Source organism: Astyanax mexicanus, chromosome 10, assembly GCF_023375975.1.
Source record: "Astyanax mexicanus isolate ESR-SI-001 chromosome 10, AstMex3_surface, whole genome shotgun sequence".
NCBI classification, from domain to species: Eukaryota; Metazoa; Chordata; class Actinopteri; order Characiformes; family Acestrorhamphidae; genus Astyanax; species Astyanax mexicanus.
Window position 1 is genome coordinate 31,106,595 of NC_064417.1, and position 25,939 is coordinate 31,132,533.

At 36.8% G+C, this 25,939-nt stretch overlaps 2 protein-coding genes across 4 annotated transcripts in view; both read right to left on the reverse strand.

The window, feature by feature from the left end:
* adh5 (alcohol dehydrogenase 5) overlaps positions 1–25,634 on the reverse strand; it is a 200,857-nt gene extending 175,223 nt beyond the window's left edge. The window contains exons 1-9 of one of the 2 annotated variants that reach the window (XM_007245534.3): positions 25,504–25,633; positions 23,674–23,775; positions 23,435–23,576; positions 21,985–22,072; positions 21,670–21,889; positions 19,774–20,034; positions 18,594–18,729; positions 18,154–18,292; positions 17,890–18,063 (exon numbers count right to left, since the gene is read on the reverse strand). In XM_007245534.3, the coding sequence (XP_007245596.2) occupies positions 18,039–18,063; positions 18,154–18,292; positions 18,594–18,729; positions 19,774–20,034; positions 21,670–21,889; positions 21,985–22,072; positions 23,435–23,576; positions 23,674–23,775; positions 25,504–25,521 (1,131 nt within the window). In that variant the 5' untranslated portion in view covers positions 25,522–25,633 and the 3' untranslated portion in view covers positions 17,890–18,038. Of the gene's footprint in view, positions 1–17,889; positions 18,064–18,153; positions 18,293–18,593; positions 18,730–19,773; positions 20,035–21,669; positions 21,890–21,984; positions 22,073–23,434; positions 23,577–23,673; positions 23,776–25,503 lie in introns of those variants that run through there. The other variant, XM_049483975.1, reaches the window with a different exon arrangement.
* Positions 7,993–16,716, reverse strand: eif4ea (eukaryotic translation initiation factor 4ea). Of its 2 annotated transcripts, none has more exons than XM_007245535.4 (8): positions 16,616–16,716; positions 14,325–14,434; positions 13,895–13,990; positions 13,279–13,342; positions 12,835–12,948; positions 11,821–11,960; positions 9,913–10,047; positions 7,993–8,699 (listed from the first exon to the last, which is right to left on the reverse strand). In XM_007245535.4, the coding sequence occupies exons 1-7, from the start codon at positions 16,631–16,633 to the stop codon at positions 9,933–9,935; spliced, it is 657 nt and encodes a 218-aa protein (XP_007245597.2). In that variant the 5' UTR covers positions 16,634–16,716; the 3' UTR covers positions 7,993–8,699; positions 9,913–9,932. The 2 variants fall into 2 exon arrangements, with proteins under 2 accessions (XP_007245597.2, XP_049339933.1); XM_049483976.1 differs by having other exon boundaries at positions 16,607–16,638.
* Positions 25,635–25,939: the final 305 nt, after the last annotated feature.

The following is a 25,939-nucleotide window of genomic DNA, read 5'->3' on the forward strand; positions in this document are numbered from 1 at the left end:
ATCCCCGTGATGAATTACACTCGCCGGATTCGTGCTGCTCTCCTGATACTGGATGTTTCTTTAATCAGTCACTCTGAAAAAAAAAGAAAATACAAAAAAGAGCTTGAGTTTTCTCCTCAGCCTTGAGAGGCTCAGAGCTCTCCAAAAATGCTTCCGCGAAGAAAAGCTGAAAGAAAGGAGCGAAACACAATCACCCAAACCGGCCGCCCCTGATTGAAAGATGGAGGGATTGTTGGAATCAGACAACGAAACCGCTGTTTTCCTGGAAACAAGTGTTTAAAGAGCGGCCGGCTGGTGATGACGGAAAATGGAAGGGTTCCAGGCCATTTCCTAGTCACTGCAGGGATTATTTAACGGCGTCTTTTCAAGAACCTGCTGCCATAATGCCACCGATTTCCAGTTAAACTCTCAGCTGGGCGGAAAGTTGAGAAAAGATCTGAACAAGTGAGAAACGCTGAGGAATCGAACCATCGATCAGCACGAGTGGCCGCTCTGGGTCAATATGATTGTTTTGGTCTTACATTGATTCCTGCTTCTAAACCAAGAAAAAAGCGATAAAAATAAAATACCCATCCATTCCCCTCTGTATGCACATATGCACTTGTTCATATATACTCACACGCAATACCTCAGGCCTTGTCCTTGGTATTCAAAGTAATTTACACAAACATATATTAGTTTCATTTCAAGAAAATGCCAAATGGCCACCAGAGGGCAGTGCATTGTGAATAATACAACTTTTTTTTTGCATGCTGGGTTGTGTTACATTGAACGCCCTCCGGCAAAAAAGTTCAGCAGAGCTGGGAGGACCCGCACGGCAACATGCATTGAATAAAAGTGCTAATGGACATGTACTGTGAGAAAGTACAGTAGTAGAGCAGGACTAAATGAGAGTAAAGCAGGACCGTGTGAGTGTGTGAGGCAGTGTAGGGCAATGTAAGGTAGCTTTGAGTAAGTAGAGAACAAAATCAGGGGATGTGTGTAGGGTAGGATTCATTGAGTGTAGGACAGTATGGAGTGGCTACGTTAGTAAGTAAGGAAAGACTAAGTGTAAACCAGGTTAAGTGGGTGAGTCTCCGGAGCATGGTTGACTGAGTGCAATGCTGGATGGATTGATAGTGATACATATGACTGCATTTTCAAGAAACAGGTTAGCTGTTCATGCAGACCTTGCAATTATAAGGTTCATTAGAACACATGAAATTGTGCAAAAAACCCAGTGCCTTTAAAGCTTGCACTTTATACACAGAAGACACTGCCCTGTGCATTGCTCTCATGAGAATTTTCGTTAATGATGCCATATGGTGTGTATTCAGCACTAACAACCAAAGCACGTGTTTTGCATTTCTCCCATAGTAAGGGAATCTCAGCAGCCAGCAGTGGAAACCAACCTGAGACAGACACTAAAAGACCAGAAAAGATACTGTGAGATGGACACCAAAAGATTAAAAAAGATACACTGAGACTTACACCAAAACACCAAAAAGATAACTTGAGACTGACACCCAAACACCAAAAAGATAATCTAATATTGACATTCAAACCCCAAAAAGATACCCTGCGACCTACCCCCAACACCAAAAAAGATACATTGAGACTTACCCCCAAACACCAAAAAGATACCCTGAGACAAACACCCAAATACCAAGAAGATAACCTGAGATTGACATTCAAACACCAAAAAGATACCCTGAGACAAACACCCAAATACCAAGAAGATAACCTGAGATTGACATTCAAACACCAAAAAGATACCCTGAGACAAACACCCAAATACCAAGAAGATAACCTGAGATTGACATTCAAACACCAAAAAGATGCTCTGAGACTGATACCCAAAAAACAAAAAGATAACCTGAGATTGACATTCAAACACCAAAAAGATACCCTGAGGCTGGCACTGAAACACCAAAATGGATACTCTGGAGGCTGGCACCAAAAGAGCCAAAAGTCACCCTACAACAAAACAAATACCCTGAGACTGATATGACTCTTCCAACATTTATGGTGTTACAAAGGGTTATTTAATAGTAAAGATTCTTTATATTGTGTCTCAAACTCCAAAATATTGTGTGACAAACTCCTAGATATTACCTTTACTTTTAGCTTTTGAGCTATAGTTTTAACATTGGGTTTGTCTTCCACTTTCTTAACGAAAGTTTTAAAACACTTTTTTCCACTGAAATAATTTTCCTGCAATTACACTTTTCCAGTCTGACCTGCAATAATGAATCATGTCAGCGCTAAATAATTGTAAAGCAGGATTGAGTGACAATAATGCAGAACGAAGTAAGTTTAGAGGGGAATTGAATAAATGGAAGGCAGGGCTGAGTGAATATAGGGCAGGGCTGAGTGAGTATAAGGATGGAGTGAGTTTAGGGCAGAATTAAATATGTGTAGGGCAGTGCTGGATAAATATTTAAGGCAGGGTTGAATGGGTGTAGGGCAGGGCTGAGCAAATGTAAGGATTTGAGTGCGTTTAGGGCAGGATTAAATATGTGTAGGGCAGGGCTGGGTGAATATAGGGCAGGGCTGAGTGAGTGTAAGGGTTGAGTGAGTTTAGGGCAGGTTTAAATATGTGTAGGGCAGGGCTGGGTGAATAATATAAGCCAGGGTTGAATGGGTGTAGGGCAGGGCTGAGTGAATGTATAAGGTAGAAAATATAAGGTAAGTTTAAGTGAGTGGAAGGCAGAATTAAAGAATTGTAGGGAGGAATTGAGTGAATGTAAAGTAGAATTAGGTATATTACCTTTAATTTCAGAGGAAAGATCACAGAAAAATATGAAAGATCAATCAACAATGTGAGCTTCAGTTTTAACATTTGGTTTGTTTTTTTTACACCTAAGTCTTTAAAGACTTTTTTCTTTCTAACTGAAGAAATAATTTTCCTGCAATTACGCTCTGACAGTCTGACTGGCGATAATGACTCATGCCAAAGCTCAATGCTGAAGTCAGTTTCCTGTCATTATATCCCTCAAAAACGCAACTGTCTGAAACTAAATTGCATAACAGTGGACACAGCCAAGGCCATACGTCCATTACACAGGTGCATAATTACAGTCATTTTCCCACTGTTTGAGCAGTTGTCTCCTTCACCACTCTGTATTGTCTGGCCGGCTTTTCTCTCTGCACACAGATCCATTACCAGCCCTGAACTATAATAGCTGATGGCATTTATTGGAAAACATTCACAGTTTTATCCTAAGGAATCTGGATCTGATCCTACACTGATTTGAAGCTGAGGAGAATACCAAAGAAGCAGTACTGCAGTAATAGTTTTGATATTTTAGTAAAATAATATTTGTCTTCAACAATTTCTTGTTTTCAAATATTTTTATATTGTAATATTTTCTTCACAGAAGGCTAGTTACACAATCCCTGTTAACCCTTGGATGCATGGATGACCAATACCTACACTCTTCCATGAGTGGGGTCAAAAATGACCCCAATTAGAATCAAAGTGTTTTTCCATTGAATACAAAAAATGCCCTTAATTTTGGTTAAAGGTGATTATATTTATTATATTTGAGTCAACAAAAGACAGATTTTACATTTAACATATTGCATATTTACAACTTTTGTAACATTTTTCCACAAGAAATAACATCAAAATCTTTAAAAATTATTGTTAGTATGTCCATGTGTCTGCAGGACAAAAAAGAAAATGAACATACATAATATCAGAACACTGTCCACTCACATTTGCCCGCACAAAATTATTTTCTCTATTAACTGTGTGGAATTTGTCACAAACTATTGGCTTTTGGTTGTGATCATTGCACACCGGGGTACTGCATTTCCAACAGCAATTGGTGGCGTTGTGATCTTTGTTTCTTGGACACATCTGGCACCTCTTTCTCTTGTGTCTGCCCTCTTTGCCTCTGTCCCTGTTGCTGGTTTGCAGTTTTTTTCACTCCACACCTTTCCATTGCTTCAGTGATGTAGGTTGGTAGGTTCGGGGTACCTTCCAGTCGACTTTTATGTGAGGAGTTTCAAGCTCCTTTGATCTGTGATGTCAGATCCCGAGTCAATCCCACCGATGGGCTCTTCATCGATCATTCGATGGGTTCAGGATCATATCTCGAGCAAGGTCTTCGGGTCTCCTAGCTGGCCTCTGTGTAGCCATGATAGTTTGGATGAGAAAACATAAAACAGACAATGTTTGAATGACACACAAAACAATAAATCAATATGTAGCTATCTAAGTAAATGTCTGTGCATTTATATGAGACAAACCAAGTCTCCCTGAAGCTGCGGGAGTCTCCCGCATTTCGGCAGTGGCTCCCGGATGCCCGCGAGTCACATATAATCTCCCGGAATTCAGAACGAGTGCCCCAAGAGTGCACTGCACGCAAACGCACACACAGGCAACAGACTTTCTTCTCTAGTCGCGTGTGGGAAGGAGAGAGACAAAACAGAGAGGGCTCTGATTGGCCTGTTCTCTGCAAAGAGTCTGCGAGACAGCCAATCAGTTTTTAGTGTGGGCGGGCAGTGTTTTTCCCCCCTCCCGGATGGGATTTGTTCAGAGAGTGAGAGAAAGCAGATCATGGCAGAGGCAATATTAATAATTATTGTAATATGATATGAAATGTTTTGGATTTTGTGCAATTTCTTGTGATATTGTTACTGTCATTTTTTGTCAAATAAAAAAAAAGCATAAGCAGGAAAGCAGAGGCAGGGCATTCCAAAAAAGAAAAAAGATAAAACTCATTTTATTTCAACTCTGAATACTCTAAATTTTATATATAAAAAAAAATAATAAAATAAAACGTAAAATTAATTAATATAAAATTAAAGTTTCGTTATCATTTGGTGAGTTGGGGGGGATGGGCTCCCTGAAATCAACTTTTGCAACTTGGGATGTCTGTTATATGTAACTAAAAGCACAGACATACATGTGCGCCCACACACACACAATCAATAATGATATAATAGGTTACCTAACAGGTTAGCTTTTATTATACGGAATCATGAATACAATGAGTCTCTACATAACAAATGCAGTAATATCAGCTAGCTTACTAAGCTAGTGTAATGTTAGCTAGCTAAGTAAGCCAGCAAACATAGAACTAACATTACTACTAAGATTATTTTGTAGTTAGCTAACTATTGTCTACTTTGTTGACCAACATGATACTCTATGAGAGAAAAGGCATGGAGTTGATAAATAAAGATAATACTTACATGTATGCTGCTGCTGACCTCCTGGTGGTGAGAATGCAGGTATCAGATGTGTAAGTGGGACAGAACATGTATCCTGACACTCACATTTGGCAAGAATCAAAGATTCCCAAAGAAAACCCTTGAGAATCTGTAGGAAATGCTTGGGGTCATTTTTGACCCCACATATGGAAAACTGGGGTAGTGACACAAAAACTGCAATTTCTTAAAATGTATAAAAACATTTTAAAAAATTCAAATGGCCTCAAGTCACAAACATGTTTTATGAGGAATACCTGGAATATGGAAGTGTAAAAACGTTTAATTTCAGAGATTTTGAAGAATAACAACCCTCGGGGTCATTTTTGACCCCACTTATGCATCTAAGGGTTAATCTAAACTTCCCCCATTCCTAGCAATGCACCGACACTAAGGGGGTGAGGACAAGTGCATGCCTCCTCTGATACATAGGAAGTCAGACCCCGCCTCTTTACATTTGGAGGAAAGAACCGGATCCCCAGCTCTGATACCTCATCTAACAAATGCCCGTGTCATCCAGCATCACAATGACAGTGATGAGGGGAGAGAGCGCCATCTACTGTACCCACCCAGAGAGAGCATAACCAACTGCACTCTCTCGGACTCTGGCTGCTGATGGAGAAGCAGGATGTCCCGGGATTTAAACAGCAATCCTCAGAGCTTAGTTATGTTTAAAACGGTTTATTAAATAGATGTTTAGATGTAGACATAGTGCTACAAATCACTAACTAATATGGACATTTTATATCTATATAATGTCTAGCTCCAGCTCTCCAATCTCAATCCAGGTCCTCTAATAAAGACATACTGTGGGGAAAATAATTTTTTGATCCCCTGCTGATTTTGTAAGTTCATGCTCTTACAAAAATATGAAGAGTCTATATTTTTTCTGGTAGGTTTGTTTTAACAGAGAGACAAAATATAGCTAAAAAGAATAGAAGGCTGATTATGTGTTCATGAGGCACACAAATGTGTCCTGTCCCTTTTAGAAAGCATCTGTATAAAATCTTAATCTGTATAAAAAGACACCAGTCACCAAATCAGTCTCTTCCATTAATTTCTCTTAACCACTGACCCATCTGACATTTGCCAGTGAACATCTGAATGATTCAGAAAAGGCCTGGGAGAGTGTGATATGGTCAGATGAGACCATAATTGAGCTTTTTGGCATCAGCTCATCTGTATATGGATCCCAAGCTCATCATCCCCACTGTCAGCCATGGAGGTGGAAACATTCTTCTTTGGGGATGTTTCTCTGCTAAGGGTGCAGAAAGACTTGAGAGCTGATGAAGTCCATAATGTACTGTAGGATTTTGAATGAGAACCTCTAGATGACAATGACCTAAAACATACAGCCAAGGCAACACAAACTGGCTTAAGAAGAAGCAAATAAAGGTCCTAAAGAGGACCAGCCAATTTCCAGACCTTAATTTAATAGAAAATCTGTGGAGGGAGCTTAAATGTCAAGTTGTCAAGCAACACCCTCAAAACCTTTAGGATTTGGAGATTTTCTGTAAAGTGGAGTGGTCCAAAATCCCTCCCGGGATATGCACAATCCTGGTGATTAGGTACAAGAAACATCTTACCAGCAAAGGGTTTCTCCACCAAGTATTAAGTCATGCCTTACACTGTATGTTTCTCAATATAAAGATCTCAGGAGAAACACACCCATCTGCCACTATTTCACTATCATCAACAAACCATATAAAACTTGTAGTATAGAAATACTGGTGGGTTTGGATAGAAAATAAAATATTTATGTAGTCTTCTAACTCACTCCTGTCCTAATACACACATAAAGTAATTTTGCATGTCTTTGAGAACAGGACGTTAAAAAAAAGCTAATTTAGCCAACATAAATTAAAATAACTACTTATTCCTTAACATACCATTAAAATATTATAACATATTAATGATGAAATAATATCACAAGAAAAGCAATTCTGGTACATTTCTGAGGTCTGTCTTTAGAACATAATTTGGGTAATTTAAGTTTTTAAAATGCCAAAATTAGGATTTTCACATTTTAAACCTCAAGGCTTTAGTATTTAAATAATTTGTTTTAATAGCAGAACTACCCAATTACTTTAATGCTGCACTGTGTAACTGGATTTGGCATTAAACTGAATTTCACATTCATAAATCAAGAAATGCTGCCATCTGCTGGATGATGAACAAAACACATCAACAACTGAGCTGATGTAGTAAAATGTGACAGAACCAAAGTCAGGGCTTATATAAATAAAGCATATATAGAGTCAGTTTCCCTGACAGGGATTAAGCCTAGTTGTAGACTATATTTATTTATAATTTACGAAAATCTTAAAAAAAATAAAAGAAATGTAATCCAAGACTAGGCTTAATCACTGGAAAACCACTACATAGTTTAGTTTAGTTACTTCACTATTCATTTCTGAACTCATTAATGCTCCTGTCAACAAATATAATAAAATCCAAACAGCAATTGTCCAAAATCTAGTAAAAAGTTGGAGTAAGAATTTGACCGTATGTGTGTGTGTAGGTAAAAAACTGTTGTAAATCAAAATAAACCTTTCAGAAATTATCCTATTTACATTAAACCACACTGAATGCCATTGTTTGTACATACCTATGCCTTAATAATGCAGAAATGCTGAGAAACTGATGGAATCCCCCGCTCTGTACCTCTGTATTATGGTGATAAATCATCTACTGCTTAGTTTATTGTTGCTGAATGAACAGGTCCAGAGTTTGATGAAACAGAAAATCTGATTACAATCAGAACAAAAATTAAAGACAGGATAAATCACTGGGTTAAGATAACACACTATACAGGTTTATTTACAGTTGTATATAATACATACAACACAATCTTATTTTATTATTCTCATTCTTTTATAAACAGTCATGGCTTTAAAAATGATCTTTTAATAAAGCCCACAGAACTCATATGTTGTAATATAATTATCAAATATTTCAATATAAACACTAGGATTACAAAATGCAGTGTAATAGAAAAGTCAATCATACACATTTACAACAGGGTCCAAATGGACAAATACAAGATTACATTGTTCCTGTTTTTTTTTTTTTATTGTATCTTGGCCAACGTATCCAAAAATCGAAATATATATATATGTTCATCATGTTTTACCACTATCTATTTGTTCAATATTAATTAGAAATAAACTATGTTGTAAACATAATAAAACTCATCCACATATCAGCAACAACTCAAAAGTATAAGAAAGCAAACTAATAAACTCAAAGAAATATTAAAATGGTTCTGCATTTATACATGTGTAAATGTATATAAGACACTATTTTTTTTGCATGTTTCCACCTGCTTATGTCAAACAACACCCCCACCTAAAAACAAAACAAAACAAAAAAAACGCAACACTAATTAACTTATTGTAGTGTGCTGATCCTTGTTATTCTCCTCTGGCTCTTCACTCTTCTCAGGTGTAACTTTGGTTTCATCTGGAGAACAGGACTTCTGTCACAGTTACTGTAACAAACTAAATCAAATAATAAAATGAATGTAGTTGATATATAAAAATTACAACCCTCACTTTACATATATTGTATATATGAACATTGTGGGTTTTATTCTATAAACCACTGACAACATTTCTCTTAAGTTACAAATACAAATTATGTCATTTAGAGCATTTATGCCAAGATACATGAAAGCTATATCAAATCAAATCAAATCAAATTTATTTGTATAGCGCTTTTTACAACAGGTGTTGGCACAAAGCAGCTTTACAGAAACATGATTACAGGACAAAGAATTAGGCAAAACATTAAACATAGAATATACATAATACAGAACCCCCAGTGAGCGCGGAGGCAAGGAAAAACTCCCTCAGAGCTGCAGGAGGAGGAGAAACCTTGGGAGGACCAAGACTCACATTAAAGGGGGGACCATCCTACCACTGGTCAAACGGCTTTTAAATTAAAATTTAAAAAGTCTTTTATACATCCATATAGGTTTTATGTACTCAGGAGTGTAATAGCGCCACTAATGGCTTGGATGTAATCTGTAGTGGAGGGTATATATAAGGGTAATCCCACCAAATATTGTTTTTTGAACTCATTGGCAATGTTTTGAAATAATTAGCACTGTTGTTTCTAAGCAAGCACTGCATCTTTTTTGTTAATTTGCAAATAAATGCTCTAAATGACAATATTTTTATTTGCAATTTGGGAATGTCAATAGTAGTTTATAGACTAAAACCACAATGTTCATTTCATATCAAACATATACCTATAAATAGTTAAATCAGAGAAACTGTATTTTGAAATGGTCTCAATTTTTCTGTATATAAAAACAAGATTCAAGTATGTTAAAAATTACACACACATTTAAAGAGAGGAAGAGAGAGAAAGAGAAAGAGAGAGAGAGAGAGAGAGAGAGAGAGAGAGAGAGAGAGAGAGAGAGAGAGTGTGCTGGTCTGGAATTAAGCTCTGGCCAATCAGATGAGACATGCTCACAAAAAAGTAAAAAAGAGTAAAAAAGCAAACCAAACCCAGGGAAAAAACACTACAAGAAAAACTCATCAACTGATTTGGACCACAGAAGCAAACTAATGGTGTAAAAACACCCTTAGATATTTAGGGTGTGTCTAAGATACAACAGGATTTTGGGGATCAGCAGTACAGCAATTCCAGTGTCTAGTAGTTGTTAGTGAACAAAAAGGACAGACAACAAACAGCAGAGAGACTTACTGTGTGTACTGGGACAGTTCTTACACCACAAACTTGTTCTTAGTGGTGGAGCCGCTCTTGGTAGCTGTGTCGGCATGCGACTGATACCCGATGATGACTTTAGGTGGGACACCTAATCGGGCCTTATACACCCTCCTGTTAACATACAACACCAAGATCAGCTCAATTCAGTATATCTGCAAAAAACAACACTGCTAGTGGGCCGGGATAAATTTCATGTTTCTGAAAACAAAATACCATAATAAATTATATTTCCATACACCTGTAACGAATACTGTTCTTTAGCTGCAATTATAGGATGTCGGTACATCTGGATGAAAAGGTGTTTCATTTGTCCTTAAAAGCAGACGTTAAGTATATCCAAAAAATTGTGCAATTTAAATTGTGTGCGTGTTCAGCTGTAGTTTAGTATGTGCTGAGACTGCAGAGTTTTACACACAGGAATGCTATTAACTCCAGCCGTACTCTGAGGATTTTTACACAAAGTCACACCCACCAGGTTCTGAACTCCATCAGAAGAAAATCAATCGATCGATCAATAGTTACATTTTCACAAGAAGTGGCCCAAGACACTCAAGCGGCTTGGGTTGGTGATTATTGGTTGCCTGGATAAACTACAAGATCTTGGCAAACCAAGCAATTTCTAATTAACCCTTCGAGCCCCAAGGGTAAGCTGGTGACCCCATAGCACAGGTTTAATTTACTGTTAATGATCCTCAAAAGTTAATGGACTTCAGAGTGAGGCATTGATTAAAAAATGCACGTAACATTATTTACACTTCAAAACAACTTTGATAAAAGAATGTATGTAAAATAAAATCACATTGACATTTAAGGGGTGTCCACATGGACAAATAGAGTCAGTCTCTCAGAAAGGAATTAAGATTAGCTCTAGACTACAGTTTCCCTTTAATGTGAAATCTCCATACAAACTGCTGTGTAGTCCAAGACTAGGCTAAATACTGTGCATGGGAAATTGATCAGTAGTGTGTGTGATTCACTGTAATGAACTCTTATGTAATGTTATACTATTAAGATGGGCCAAAGATAAATGAACTCAGACCTGTCTGGCTGTGCTTCATTCAAAAGCCCTCTTGAGAACTGCAGATATTGGCAAAAAAGCAAATTTTTACACTTTAAACTATTCTGCCTTGTAATAACTTGCATCAGTCTTGTTTAAAACTAAGACTTTTAACAACTTACCATTTTCTTTTTTTTTTTTGTTGGACAACTTTTTTATAATAAACAAATAATTATTCATGTAGGCACAAAATAAAATAAAAAACAACAATAATATAGAAAGCAAAGTATTTCTTACAAATGAGAAAAATGGATTGATGTGTAATCTATCCCAAAGTACATTTAGATTAAAATATGGTTATTTGTTTGAAGGACTCCTTTTAAGACTGCCCAATATATCGTTTGAGCATCGTCATGGCAATGTGCTCATCAGCAATAGTCAAATAAAAAGATCATGCCAGGAAAAATGCATAAAATGTTACAACTTTTTTTTTTTGCTCCTTGATACAAAAGGAAAATGTGCAAAATTGCAAAATTTACACATGATATTCTGCCCAACAGAATGATTTTTATTCCTATATTTTATAGACCTGGTGCATTATTAATACCGTGAGATGCTGGATGTGTGGTTACATTTCTAGCAATGTATCACAATATACATTGCAAAACAGAAAGAAATATTGCAATGTCATTTTCTCCCCAATATTGTACAACCCTAGATCACATTCTGAAATCTGGTTTTAAGGTGTCAAAACAGCATTATTATTGTCATTTCCACCTTTCTGATGCCCTCTATGATACAAGAATAAAAGAAGTAGCTCAGTCCACAAGTATTTACTTTCATAAATAAATTAATAAATTAATTCATAAATGACAGTTTGACCTCACCCGATGTGCACAATTGCGTCTTTGTTTTCGTAGTCTGTTGTCCATATTGATATCTTGTCTCCTTTCGTCCGAATGTTGACCACCGCACCACAGACGTCATCACTGTGGTCATCAAACGCTTCCCCCACGAGGCACAGCAGCTAAAACACACATCAGCAAACAAAATATCTTATACACCACGTTTACATCTGCTCGTTTGTATTATAATTAGAATTTAGACACATGTATTTACATCTGCCAAATGTTCTGCTGGTTAAACAGACTGAAACCTAATTGCTGTATAGCACAAAAATATGCAAATCTGCTCATTTTGCAGTAATTATTACTGAAGTATTGGATGTACTGGAAGGAGATTTAGTTGCTGAATGCGTCTGAGAGAGATGGATGTGTTTACATGGCTATAACATGCTTCATGTAACGTGCTTTTCGTGCTGACAAAAGTTATTCCTATTAAAGAGGTATGTAGTGTAGTGTTACGAGTCTTGGCCAAGGACCTATTGGTGTATTACAGTACATTCACCCAGACCAGGAATTGAACCACAGTCTTCCACAGGATGTGGTAGCTCATAAGCAGACGGTGGTGTTTTCCACTGTACCGTACCAACCACGCTTCAAATGTATCTCAGAAAAGTGTTTTAACTGATCGGATTTGTATCTGCTTTAAATGCTTCCCAGAGCACCTCCTGAATTAGATTGAGTGTGGAATGTGGATCTGTATCAAATTAAAATCCATCTCAGACAATGTCCTGAAGTAGTTCAAGCGGTCTTAAATGCGTCTGAGACCACCCCTTGAAGTGGTTTGAGGGATCGAATTTTTGTATTTGATTTAAATGCATCTCAGAACAAATCCCAAAGTGATTTGACTGATCAGATTGGAATCAGGTTTAGGTGGTTTGATGATCACTGCCGCATTTTGATACCCTTAAATCTAATAAATGATACACTTTCGCAAAATTATTTATTTGTATAAATTATTATAATGATCAATTACATAGATCATTTGCCTAGCCCTACCGTCTCGAGCCAGAAGCGGTCGAGGTCGGCTCTTCGTTGCTGTTTGGAGAGAGTGATGAGCCAGCGGCCTCCTTTCTTGTTCCTCTCATCCTCCCACATAGGCTCGATACCATCCTGCTCCAAAAACAGCACCAGGGTCAACTTCAGGTCATACACTGCTCTCACTTTACCTCATACACACATACACAGGTCAGATATGAGGTCACACACACACACACACAAATAAAAATAACTGTTTTCCAACTACAGCTGAACTTGGTCCAAGTGCTACTTAGTCCTGTACATTAAATATGGTCTGAATTGTAATTAATAGATTTTTTTTTAAGTGACTGACACTATATATAAAAATATAACTCCATATTGCCAACCTTATATACATTATTGTATTTACATTTACAATATTAAACGCATAAACCTTAAGAAAAACTTATATGCACTGCTTACCTTAAAGAGTGAGTAGTCACACCCAGATATTAAATTGCTGGAAAGCTGAATGTGATTGTATAGCCTGAGGGAAAAAAAGATCAAAGATTTTGTTTCACAAAACTTCACACAGTAGCTTCATAAAGGACTATTAGTTTAAAAACAAGAAGCTTATTCATAGGATCTGTCAAATTAATTTATATGCTTCTGTCATTTAGACCCATAGTCTATTCCATTGAAACCTTTTTTTGGTAATTGTAAGCACTTTCACTTAAGTGTAGGCAATATGGTAAAAATATTTTCACAATATTTAAAGCATTTTTATGACACACAGTATTAATCACAGTATTTTGATAAACAGCCAAAATGCATTGGTAGCATCAAATACTTAAAACCTGCTAGTCTTATACCACCAATTCTATTCAAAATGTGATCATTCAAATAAACAGGATTAATTTTACAATTTGTAAAGAAACGTTTAGTTACACATTATATTCACAAATCTTACGTTACTATAAAATTGATCAAATTGCCCATGTGTACTTTTACTCCACTAACACTTATTTTACACTGTTTCTATTTCACCTTAATCAATAATTATTCAACAATATTTAATCAACAATTATTTATAACTTACGCCCAAAAGTCTTCAACTGTGTCGAACTTTGAGATGAGCTGCAGGTTGGCTTGCCAGGTTTTGCTTTTGTCATTTTTGAAGAACCACAGGGCCCATCTAAACAAACAAAAACACACACAAACACACACACACACTGTTTTATTTTAAGATATAAATTGTGTCAATACAGTGCATAATACGCTATATATGCGCTTAAACAGAACGTTTACTGCAATTTACTATTACAAAGTCATTAAAGAATATTATATGAACTGGGTGTCCTAACATGTATGACTGTAGCTAAAAGACATGAAAATGAAATGTCAAACAAGATAAATTTAAATGATTTGTTATTGATTCATTTAAGAAAGATTTTTGCATTTAACAATGAAAGCACTGCACACAGGTTTAAAATAATTATTTAAATAAACTGCAAGTTTATTTATTTTACCTGTTTTGTAGTGGATGTTTAATGTAATCCTCAGGAATTGCAACTTCTTGCCCTTGCCCAGAAACACAATTCTTCTCTTCTTCAGAATTCAGTGTTTTTGAGTTTATATCCTTAAAAAAAAAGGATGAGACGCTTGCTGTTAGAGACTTGATTAAAAAGAACATTCAATTATAATCAGAAATTCAACATTTACATTCTTAACAATATGACTCATTTAGGAAAACTGTGTCAATATATAAATGAAAAAAAAAAATCATATTTAGGGGTGGGAATCATAGGGCATCTCACAATAAATTGCCTGCAATTATGAGGATTATGACACTCGATACATCACAAGACAATTCTCTATGATACTTTACAGCATCTGTGTTCTTGAAGAAGGTAAAATACCCCAAAATAAGCAAATACCAGGAATTATGGATTAATTTGTGACAGTTTAAACAGAATTTGACCAGAAATATTTTTAATGCACATAATTCAGGTAACGAGTAATGAAAGTAATTTTAGTATGTAAATTTATGGGGGTGAGTCTTTAGGATATCAAAGCTTCTGTTTCATTAATACGCCATATATCAGTAATGTGTCACAAACAAAAATGATAGGATACATTGCTATATTTTGTTCGACTCCTAGAATCAGCAGTTATAGTCATCCTGTACAATTGGAGAACACACTGTTACATGTATCTGTGAGAAATGTGCATGTGAATGTAATCATGAATTATATGTAAATCCAAATGAATGTGTAAATGTTACCTGGTTTTTATCAGCTTAGCTCTTTACCAGCAGTGACGTATTATAGATTTCAATAGTGAGGTTAACTGGTATACCAGCTTGGGATGCTTCGCATACCAGCAGTGGTAAACAAATACTGCATCAGTATGAGAAGCACTGCTTAAACAGATAGCTATACCAGTTAAAACCAGTACTGAGCTCTGAACTATCACAATCTGTACTTTAACCCCTAAAACTATTACTAATGCATTCCACACTTCGCCTAAGTGACAGGATTAGGGAAAAGGTTCACTTATTCCAAAATATCAATAAACCTTACAGAAACTGAAAAGGAAGAATAAAGTAAGTAAAAACATGGTTAAATTAACCAAATTATAATAAGTTCACCTCAAGCACATCAAGTCAAATCGAGAGTCTAAAACACTTAATACATATGAAATGTACTTTTTTGAAACTTATGGCAAATTAAGTATATTATAGCTGTAAATAAGCTATATTTAAAGACAACATAAAAGTTATAAATTGTGCTTTTGAGTGTTTTTTTTTCGTACACCTTCTTTGAGTATGAGTTTTTAAACACCTTTTTAACACACTTGAAGTGTATTGTAAATGTACTATTTTGCGTATTGATGCACATATTGTGTACACCTTAATGCTATTGAAAAAAAAAACACAAAAGAAAACCATAAGTGCGCAATTTAAGCAGTATTTAATGCCACTATGTATTTTTTCTAGCCACTCAACATATAATACAAATCATATTGCTAAAAAAATGCACTTTTAGTATTCTTTACCTAACAAAAGTATTAATTTCCTATAATATAAGATACGTGTTTATCCTTCCGGCTGTAGAGATAACTTACTAGGTTAATTAAGAGTAATAAATAAGTAAGGCTGGTGTTCTTAGGTTGCTGTTTCAGTACATTAAGCCACGTTAAAGAGGAGCTAGCTAACTAGCTAATCTAGTTATCTATTATTTAACATTATATCATTCACACCAAAACTTCACCAAAACTGACCAATTCACATTAACTCCAAAAAATTAGCCCCTACAGCTAACTAACAAGTGTTAGCTAACTAGCTAACTAAATAGCTTACTTAACAATTAACGTAACTAACTAACGTTAGCTAGCTAGCGTTACCACTCTAAATACAGAAATAAAATAGCCAGACAGCTATCTAAACTTACACTGCACTCACTTCAGATGAATACAGCTGTTCCAGCAGGGTTAGCTAACTATATAAGATATTTAACTGCCCCAAATACAGCTAAACAAGTCTATAAAATGAGCCCTTATTACGTTTTGTGTTTAGTCCGTTGAGATAACGTTAGATAACGAACATTAACTAGATAACGCTAGTTAATTAACTACTTATGTTAGCAGCCCAGCTAATACTCCAAACTTTACTCCTCAGTGCTGCAGCGCAGCGAGTTTATTATTAATACAGCTCAGTAAAGCAGCATCAGCAGCTGGAAAACCCTTATATATCATATAATAACTCCTACTGCACCTTAATAATCCCAAACACACACAGCCTGACACTCACAGCACTCACCAGCTCAGCAGCCGCCATCTTTAGACACTAACAGGGGGCGGGGCCAGGGCTGCTGACAGCAGAGATGATGAAGAGGGCGGTGCTGCGCACGACGACGATAGTGATGATGATGATCATGATAGTGATGATTAAAATACTGATTATTATGATAGTGATGATAATTAGTATACTGAATATTATAATAGTGATGGTTATGATCATGATAATGATGATTAGGATACTGATTATTATGATAGTGATGATCATGATAGTGATTATTATGATAGTGATGATCATGACCATGATAGTGTTTAGGATGCTGATTTTGACAGAGATGGTATGGTCATAATAATAACATTATGATTGTGATCATGAAAATAGTAATGGTATTTAGGATGATGATTTTAATAGTGAGGACTGATGGTTATTATAATAGTGATTATGGGTGATGATAAATATGGTTCTGAGAGTGATAATGTTAATAATAAATGGTTATTGTAGTGACAATGATGATGGTAATGTAAATGACAGACGTGATGGTGGCGATAGAGATGGTGGTGGAGTTTATGATAGTAATCATTGTAATGGTAATGAGGGCTATGATAGTGACGAAGGTACTTATAATGATAGTTACGATACTAGTGATGATGTAGGTGATTATCATGGCAATGATGAGGGTTGTGATAGTTATGATTATGATAGTGATAATAATACTGAAGATTATGATAGTGGTGATGGCGGTAGTTATGGTAGTGATAGTGGCAATAATGATAAGGGTTATGACAGTGATGATTGTGATAGTGATGACGGTAATAATGATTATCATAGTTAATAAAATGGTGGCGGCTATGACAGGGATGGCTGTAACAATTCTAAAAGCTATGACCGTGATGACAGTAATAATGACTGATATTGATGATGATGGCTGAGTTTGATTTTGACTAATTGTAATAATAGGTCATATAGTAATGGTCATGATAAGATTATGATAGTAATGATAATGGTGGTTATGTGTAGGATAATGTTTTTGACAGTATGGACAATGATGGTTGTAATAATGGTCATAATAATAATAATAATAATAATAATAATAATAATAATAATGATAGCATTGTGATAGTGATGATGACAATGGGAATAGTAATAAGTATTATGATAGTGATGTTTTTTATGAAATTATCCTACTTTATTTTTTCTTTTCATGGATACTTCCATCCTGTTTCCATTGCTTTGATATTGTGATTGAAAATCTGGAACTGGTAATGTGTAGAAAATAGAAACTGCACAGTAAAACATCCAGGAATCAATTTTATTGACTCTTCACATTATCATGTAATCAAAAATGGTAATTAACAGTATAAGTGCTGAAAGATTAGACACTAATCACTAAGGTGATTGCTCCACGACTGGTTGAATTAAGGCTTGGTGGTTTTCCAGGCTGGATTTAGAAGGTCAGGACGGATCGGATGCTGCGAGACAGACAAGAGAAGCGGTTTAGAACATAAAAACCAGCCAAATAATAATAAACAGGAAAGAAAGGAAAGTAAAGCAGTTCTAACCTCTTCCCAGCATGCATCAGGTCAAAGGCTTCGTTAATCTGAGCGAAAGGCATTGTGTGGGTCACAAACTCATCCACCATCAGCTTCTTGTTCATGTAGTCGTCCACTAGTTTAGGAACACTTTCTACACTCTTCCAGCCTGCAAAGTTAACAAAAAAAGAAAACTAATTATTATTTAACCTCAGACAAAAAAAAAAAAAACTTTTCATAAAATACATTTGTGGTATTGGTTTTCCATCCTCAGTATCTTAAAGAACATCCGGACCAAGGTTTGTGTGTTTGTTACACTTTCTCTTCTTGCACTGAAAACTCACAAATCAATGAGCCATAGAAGTTTAAACCCAGTCTTTTGTCTGATTTATCTAATTCATCTTGGACCACTGACGCTAAATGTCCACCACAAGCATAACTGTGTGACAGTAATGCCAAAAGAAACTCACCTCCGAAAGCTGTTCCCTTCCATGTGCGTCCTGTGACCAACTGGAATGGGCGTGTAGAGATCTCCTGCCCTGCACCGGCTACACCGATGATCACACTCGTCCCCCAGCCCTTATGGCACGCCTCCAGTGCAGCTCTCTGAGAAACACAAGCATAAGTTACATTACTGAGCAAGTCTACACAAGATCAAATAAAAAATTGACACTGCAAGTGCTAGAACAGCAAGGGTGTAATAAAACAAAAATATATCAATGAATGGGTGAGCAATATGGCCCTAAAATATCACAGTATATAACAATATTATTAGGGATATGACAGAACACTGCAAAATATTGTATTAATTTTAACAATATACTCCTATAACAAAAAAGAACATTTACGTAGAACAGATTAAAACATATAGTATACTACTACTACTACTACTACTACTACTACTACTACTACTAATAATAATAATAAAAAATGAAAGGGGGGGGGGGGGGGGGTGTCCCAATGTGGGAATTCTGGGCTGATGCCTATATTACACGTTTATTTGCAAATACCAATATATACACATTACAACTTACAAAGAGACTAGACACACGTTATAACTTAAAAGCGATTTAAAAAGTATCATGGCCAGTGTCTGCCAATTGCATTAGCACAGTCAGCATTGCTTGATCCTTTACAATAAATAGGTTGGCAAATATCAATTTGAAATATTGGCCAATAATAATAATAATAATAATAATAATAATAATAATAATGCAGATTTCATTTTATTTATATGATATTGTACATTCCTAAGCATTATAAAAGTGCAGTACATTTACTGCATGCATATAAACTAAAATGTAAATGTAACCAATTCTACAAAAACAGCATTAAAGCTTCACAGTACATAGGAAAACAAAAACTACAATGCTTTTAAAAATACAATTCACTTTTATCATGATATGATTTTTTTTACCACTTTATAAATTGTAGAGATATCAAATATGATCAGATACGGCTCACCCCTAAACGAAGCACACGCAAAGATCGCAGTGATAAAGTCTGATATATAACCTGGTGTGTGTTAGACTTACAGATCCGGTGATATAAATTCTCCACATTTCGGATGCTGCAGGTTCGGGGACACTGGTGATCATTACAGCAGAAGATAACAGAGTCTGTATGCCACACTTTACATCAGCCACTTACCATGATGCCCACATTGCCGATGCACTCAAACGAGTAGTCCACTCCCCCATCGGTCATCTCCACCAGCACCTCCTGTACAGGTTTGCTGTGGTCTTTCGGGTTTATGAACTCCGTGGCTCCGAACTTTTTGGAGAGTTCAAATTTGTCCGGGTTGATGTCGATGCCGATGATCCTGGTGGCACCGGCGGCCTTGCAGCCCATAATAGCAGCAAGACCCACCGCTCCCAAACCAAACACAGCACAGGTAGAGCCGGCTTCAACCTGCAGAGAAGAGAAACAGAATAGAGTTATACAGGCATAGGAATAAACTGAAAGGAATAAACCAAACTAAATGAAACATTTTGAAAAAAAATACTGAATACTAAACATTGTTTAGTTAGAATAGGGATACAGGCTATATAAAACATGTTCATGAAGTTGTTTGCACAAAATCACTCTCACATAAAGAGATCTCAGCAGCTCTGCCAAGTTTTATTTAGGTTTCCTTATTGTGACAACACAGGGACCCATTCAAACAGCCCATAGAAGCTTAGGATTCCTGAACTGATTTACAGAAAACGAGTGTTTATAGGTGTCACGCCAACTGTCAAAACACTAAAATAACCAAACATCTTCATCCACATTCAAAACAACAATCAACTAGTCTCCATCCGGACCTGCAGGGGGCAGACAAGCTTTGAAACAACCACACCACTGCACTCTGATGGACTTCCTGTCAGGTCTGAGGGATTTCCTGTAAGGCGGCCATCTTTACCCTCAGATCAACACATGCTGCAGGGGACAAAGAAGCAAATGTTTGTTTGGAGCAAAAGCTTGGAAAAAGACAAACTAAAGACATCAAGAAAATCCTTCAGTTCACCGGTCAAACGCTACTGGTTATCAATCTAACTATCTGCCTGGCTGATACCTTTCATCAATAAAATCAAACCAATCAAAGACGCCTTCGAGTTGTACCTTGCGTGACTGGGCTCTTTCAAGTTGGAGCATAACTGAGGGAAAATCAAAGCAAAACACCAGAAACTTGACAGTTGATAACCACCGTGGCAACAGAGACGGAGGATCAACGGCCTCCAGTCAACTTTGTCTACGCAAAGGGCAACTTCAAGTATGGCGGAAGAAGCCACTGGAAAAACCATGAAACAGCTGAAGATGGAGAGGACTTCAGCAAAGATGGCCTTCACAAAACAGGCCAATTACCTCACAAGAGGAATTGAACACCTGACGAAATCAGAGATACAGAAGGAATACAGGGAACTCTGCTCACTCTCCAGGAAAGTCAACGACGCGAACGACGAGTATGAGCTTGGTCTACTAGCGGAGGTTGAAGAAGAGGAAGAGGAGGTGAAGCTGAATCCCAAAGAACAAGCAGACCTTTCAAAGACCACAGGAGACTATAAAAATAGACTGGAAGAAGTCAGAACAAGCGTGCAGTCCAGTCTCTGGTCAAGGTACGCTGAGGGGGAGTTGACCTTCGCCATTGAGGAGGCAGAGTCGGCCTGCGAACAAGCTCGTGGAACCCCTGTGGCCCTAGTCAACAAAAATGGATATGAGCACCAGGTGGAAAGTGCAAAGCAACTTGTCGCAGATGCAATGGCTGTATTCAAGCAGTGGCAAGAGTGGATACCCAACAAAGAAAAAGATGACTGGGAAGTCGAGGCCAAGGTGAAAATACAAAAGCATGCAAAACGTGAGTTTTGTATAACATGCCCCCTTTAATATTGCAGAAGACACCCCAACAAAGCACATTATAACCAAATAAACAAATTATTGTTCAGGATAATTATTTTTGTCGAACTAAAAACTCAAAATATTCAGTGCAAAACTCCCGTAACAATTTGCTTACCAAATCACCAAAATAAAAAAAATAAAAAATAAATAAATAAATAAACCGCACACCTTAGCAGTGTTGAGAGCAGCTCCATATCCAGTAGAGATGCCACAGCCCAGCAGGCACACTTTATCCAGCGGAGCGCTCGGGTCCACTTTAGCCAGGGATATCTCGGCCACCACGGTGTACTCGGAGAAAGTGCTGGTGCCCATAAAGTGGAAGACTGGCTTTCCCTTACAGGTAAACCTGGAGGTCTTATCAGGCATCAGGCCCTGGCCCTGGGTCACCCTGAGATCAAGAGGGGGAAATGAGTCAACATACCTGATCTGAGATCTCTTACACAGGGAATAATGTTAATATACATAATAAACACATCAGATTACCTGATTTTCTGGCAGAGGTTGGTTTTGGGGTTTTTACAAAACTTGCATTCTTCACACTGCGGGATGTACAGAGGAATGACTGTGTCCCCTAAACAAGAGCAAGAAAGAAAGAAAATGAATCATTATTACTTCACTGCACCTGTTTAAAGAGGAAAACATAATGCACTCATTGACAAAAAAAACACAGATAATTGGAATGTAAGGAATCTTTATATGATGTGTGTGACTGTAACTGAAATTGTAAATGTAATAAATAATAAAATGTATTGATTTTTTTTTATTATTCATTCATTAATTCATTCATTCATTCAAACAACTGATTTGTGGTTCATGTGCATACCGAACTGGATTATCTGTTGTCTTTTACACCCCTACTGAAAATCATACTGGTGATGTTCATTCTTATGTCAACAAACTCACAAGTGAACACAATGGGCAATACTGAGTTCAAAATAATCTGGATCAGATTAAATGTACACAGGGTTCTGAGGTAATTTCCTGTTATTCAGGTACAACTCGTACTCTTTCTCCCTTTTCAGATCAAACATGTCCCTCCTCCCCTGAGATAACAGATCTAATAAACTGCAGTTAATTAAATTTACCACTGCTTTCTAAACAAGCAGACGCCAGCTCATGTGAGAAAAAAAAAGCAAGATTATTAAATATATTAAATAAACAGTTTTGACCACTACTAGCATGTGAATTTTTATTAAAAACACTTTTTAAACTATCGGCAAGCAACAGAAGCTTTGGAAGAGTATCTCAAACATTTGCCTGATATGGATGGTAACACTTCCAATAAGGCTTCCATTCTGTTAAAATTGAGAGATATGCTAGATTTGATTCAATACAAACTGTGGAAAGATCTTGATGCACTTATCAACACAGTATCTGAATCAGTGCCTGTGCATGTGTACGTTTATGTACATATTAGCCGCTGTCACTCAAAATATTGTATCTCCAAACCGGCAACTTTACAAGAAAGGAAAAAAAATATTCTTTAAAAGGTAGTCAAGAGACTTAAAGCCAACCAGGCGAACCTACTAATGTGTGGTGCTCACATATGGGCTATTAGGTGAGTTCCAGGTGGGCATGGGCTCTGAATGAGTTTATATATCGTTCCTGTTAAATGAAAAACATGCATTTTCTTTTTCGTAAATTTTAGGTTTACTATATTGTCAGACATTTGAATTATTTTTATTGTGCCACGCCAATATGTTTATTTTCACTCGGACCGAGTTGGGCTATCACTCATTGCAGTCTACCATAATTTCATAGCAGTACCATTTAGGCCATCTATTAGTCAGGTAAGGACTTTTAACCCCTCCTTGGTCCACAATAGACAATCTTATTTGAGGCAGATATGTAACCAATCAACTAAACTAACTGGTTTCCAGTTGGACTGGGCATGGGTATGTCATCTGAAAATTTTCCTAATTCCTGTTAATACCTGGCTTAAACTTGGTGACTCCCTCTCCTACACTCTCAACCGTTCCACCACCCTCGTGTCCCAGGATCACAGGAAACAGCCCCTCAGGGTCACTCCCACTCAGGGTATAGGCATCAGTGTGGCACACTCCTGTAGCATGGACCTAAAAAACACCAAAATAAACACTAATGTAAACACTAATGCAAACACTGGTTTGTTCTTTTAATTACAGATTAGAAATGATTGTCAACAATACTTACCTTAATTCTGACTTCATGGGCTTTAGGTGGTGCCACCTCCACCTCCTCCACAGACAGGGGCTTTCCTGCCTCCCATGCCACTGCCGCCTTACACTTGATGACCTGAGTTAAAAATTATACAAAACACATATTTTATTCCCAAACTATCGTTTTTCTCAATCTGATTTACTGTCTGAGCAGCTGCTGAGAAAAAAAATGCAGATTCAGCAAATTTTCTACTTTTACTAATTAAGCACAAAGAGTTTCTCTGCTCTAGTTCACTTCTTACATAAGTGAGAGGAAGGACCCCAGCACAATGACCCTGTGTGCAGATTTGCATCACATTAGTTACTTTTCATGCAGTTCACACACTTGCTCATGCACAGAACTGGCACAAAACTTGTTTCTGTACTTGTTTAGGTGAAATGTATAAGACATGGTATGTTCTGGTTTCCTCTACCCTACTGTGAATCCCTTTACCCTCTACTCCAATCTGGTTTCACCTAGCACATTCTAACATTCTCTACTTCGCTCTGGCTTCCTCTACCACACTTCACCATGCTCTATCTTGTTCTACTTTGCTCTGGCTGGCTCTATTTCACTCTACTTTGCTGTGGCTCCTTCTACCTCACTCTACTTCACCCTGGCTCCCTCTACCACATTCTACATCACTCTATTTTACTCTGGCTTCCTCTACCATGCTCCATTTCATTCTGGCTCCCTCTACTATATTCTAACAAGCTCTACTTCACTTTGGTTCCCTCTACCAAACTCTACATTGCTCTGACTCCCTCTACCACATTCTACCATGCTTTACTTTGCTCTACCATGGGAAGACCAAAATTAAAGTTCCCTCTTTTTTTTCTGTATATTTGATATTATTGTAACTATAACTGAGGAGGTCAATTTCATAACTCTTTTCTGTTAGCCAAATTAGTTCTTATTTATTTTAAAAATACACATTTTGGAAAAATCCCTATAATGTGCTCAGCGTCCTCATGCTACTAGTATAGCTGCCATTTAGCTATTTTTCATGTTTTTGCTAATTCTACGCTAAAGATTCATTCCTGTTACTCAAAACATAAAAAGTAACAGGAGTGAGTTCCAGTAACAGGAGTGAATTCCAGTAACAGGGATAAATGCCATTAACAGGAAAGATTTTTTTGCCATAAAGATTATTTTAACACACAGTCAACCATTTTTTAAAATAAAGACTTTCTTGAGAGAAAATCAAAGGAATTAGTGGACTCGCTTTTAACCATGCTTTTTAATTATGGTCAAATGAGTTTTGTAACCATTTTCAGCTTAGAAACCTTGTCAAAAATTAAGTAAAGCTGTCTACGTTTGATCAGTACATGTTTTGAATAGTTAAATGCATGTGTTATTAGATTCAGAGTTGAAAAACGATTAAAAAAAGTTTTATTTGGTAGTTACAACAAGCAAATGGTACCGCCCGTTTATTGTGAAAATATCATTATTTTACTGCATTATTTAAGAGCCATCTTACCGTTTTATTAACAATATTAAGCTAACACATTTAGACCTCCGAACACAAACATACAAACTTCATACAGCTGAGAAACGTTTTGCAACACAATCATGCACTACTTTCCTAGCCAAAGACTTGTGATTTTTTTTTACTCCACACACTCTCACACCATTGCTGCAGCTAATTCACTCAAGCACTACTTCTTCTCACACTATTCAGCACAATTTATAAACTATTTAAAGCTTTAAAGCCGCTACTACTGCATTAAATACATCCCACTAATCTTTAAATTCCCCTAAAACACACTTAAACTCCCGTAATTACTCTGTATTATTATATTAAACTGCATATTAATCACTCACTTGTCCAGCCGTGGCCATGTTCAGCTGCTGCACAGAGAAGAGGGCGGGAACAAAAAAAAAAAACTGTTCATCGCTTTTTACCAATCACAGTCCAGCCCATGTCCAAATCCGACCAATCAAAGAGGAGAACGCCTACACCGCTCCAGCGTGGCGTCGCTTTTCTCACCGCTGTTGCAGCGCTGCTGTTCCTGATTGGTTCGCTGATTCTCTGCAGCCAATCACAGAGTATTACAGCCTAACAACGAATTGACTTATGAGATCTGATTTTAAAAACTTCTGTGACGAAGAGAAACAGACAAAAAAGTGAAAATATAAAAAAAATAGTATGAAGAGTATTAAATAATTAAATTAATTATATTAAACGATTTAAACTTATTTTTCTTCATTCATATCTGGATTGCTGGTAGGCCTTGATGGGGTCCAAAGTTCAAAGGTT

Excerpts from the sequence above, each read along its gene's own strand:
- eif4ea (XM_049483976.1), bottom strand. The coding sequence starts at position 16,633 with ATGGCGGCTGCTGAGCTGGTGAGTGCT. Across the intron at positions 14,435-16,606 it reads CTGCTGAGCTGGTGAGTGCT|GATATAAACTCAAAAACACT; the intron begins GTGAGTGTCAGG and ends TTTTTTTTTAAG. Across the intron at positions 13,343-13,894 it reads ACAGTTGAAGACTTTTGGGC|GCTATACAATCACATTCAGC; the intron begins GTAAGTTATAAA and ends TTTTTCCCTCAG.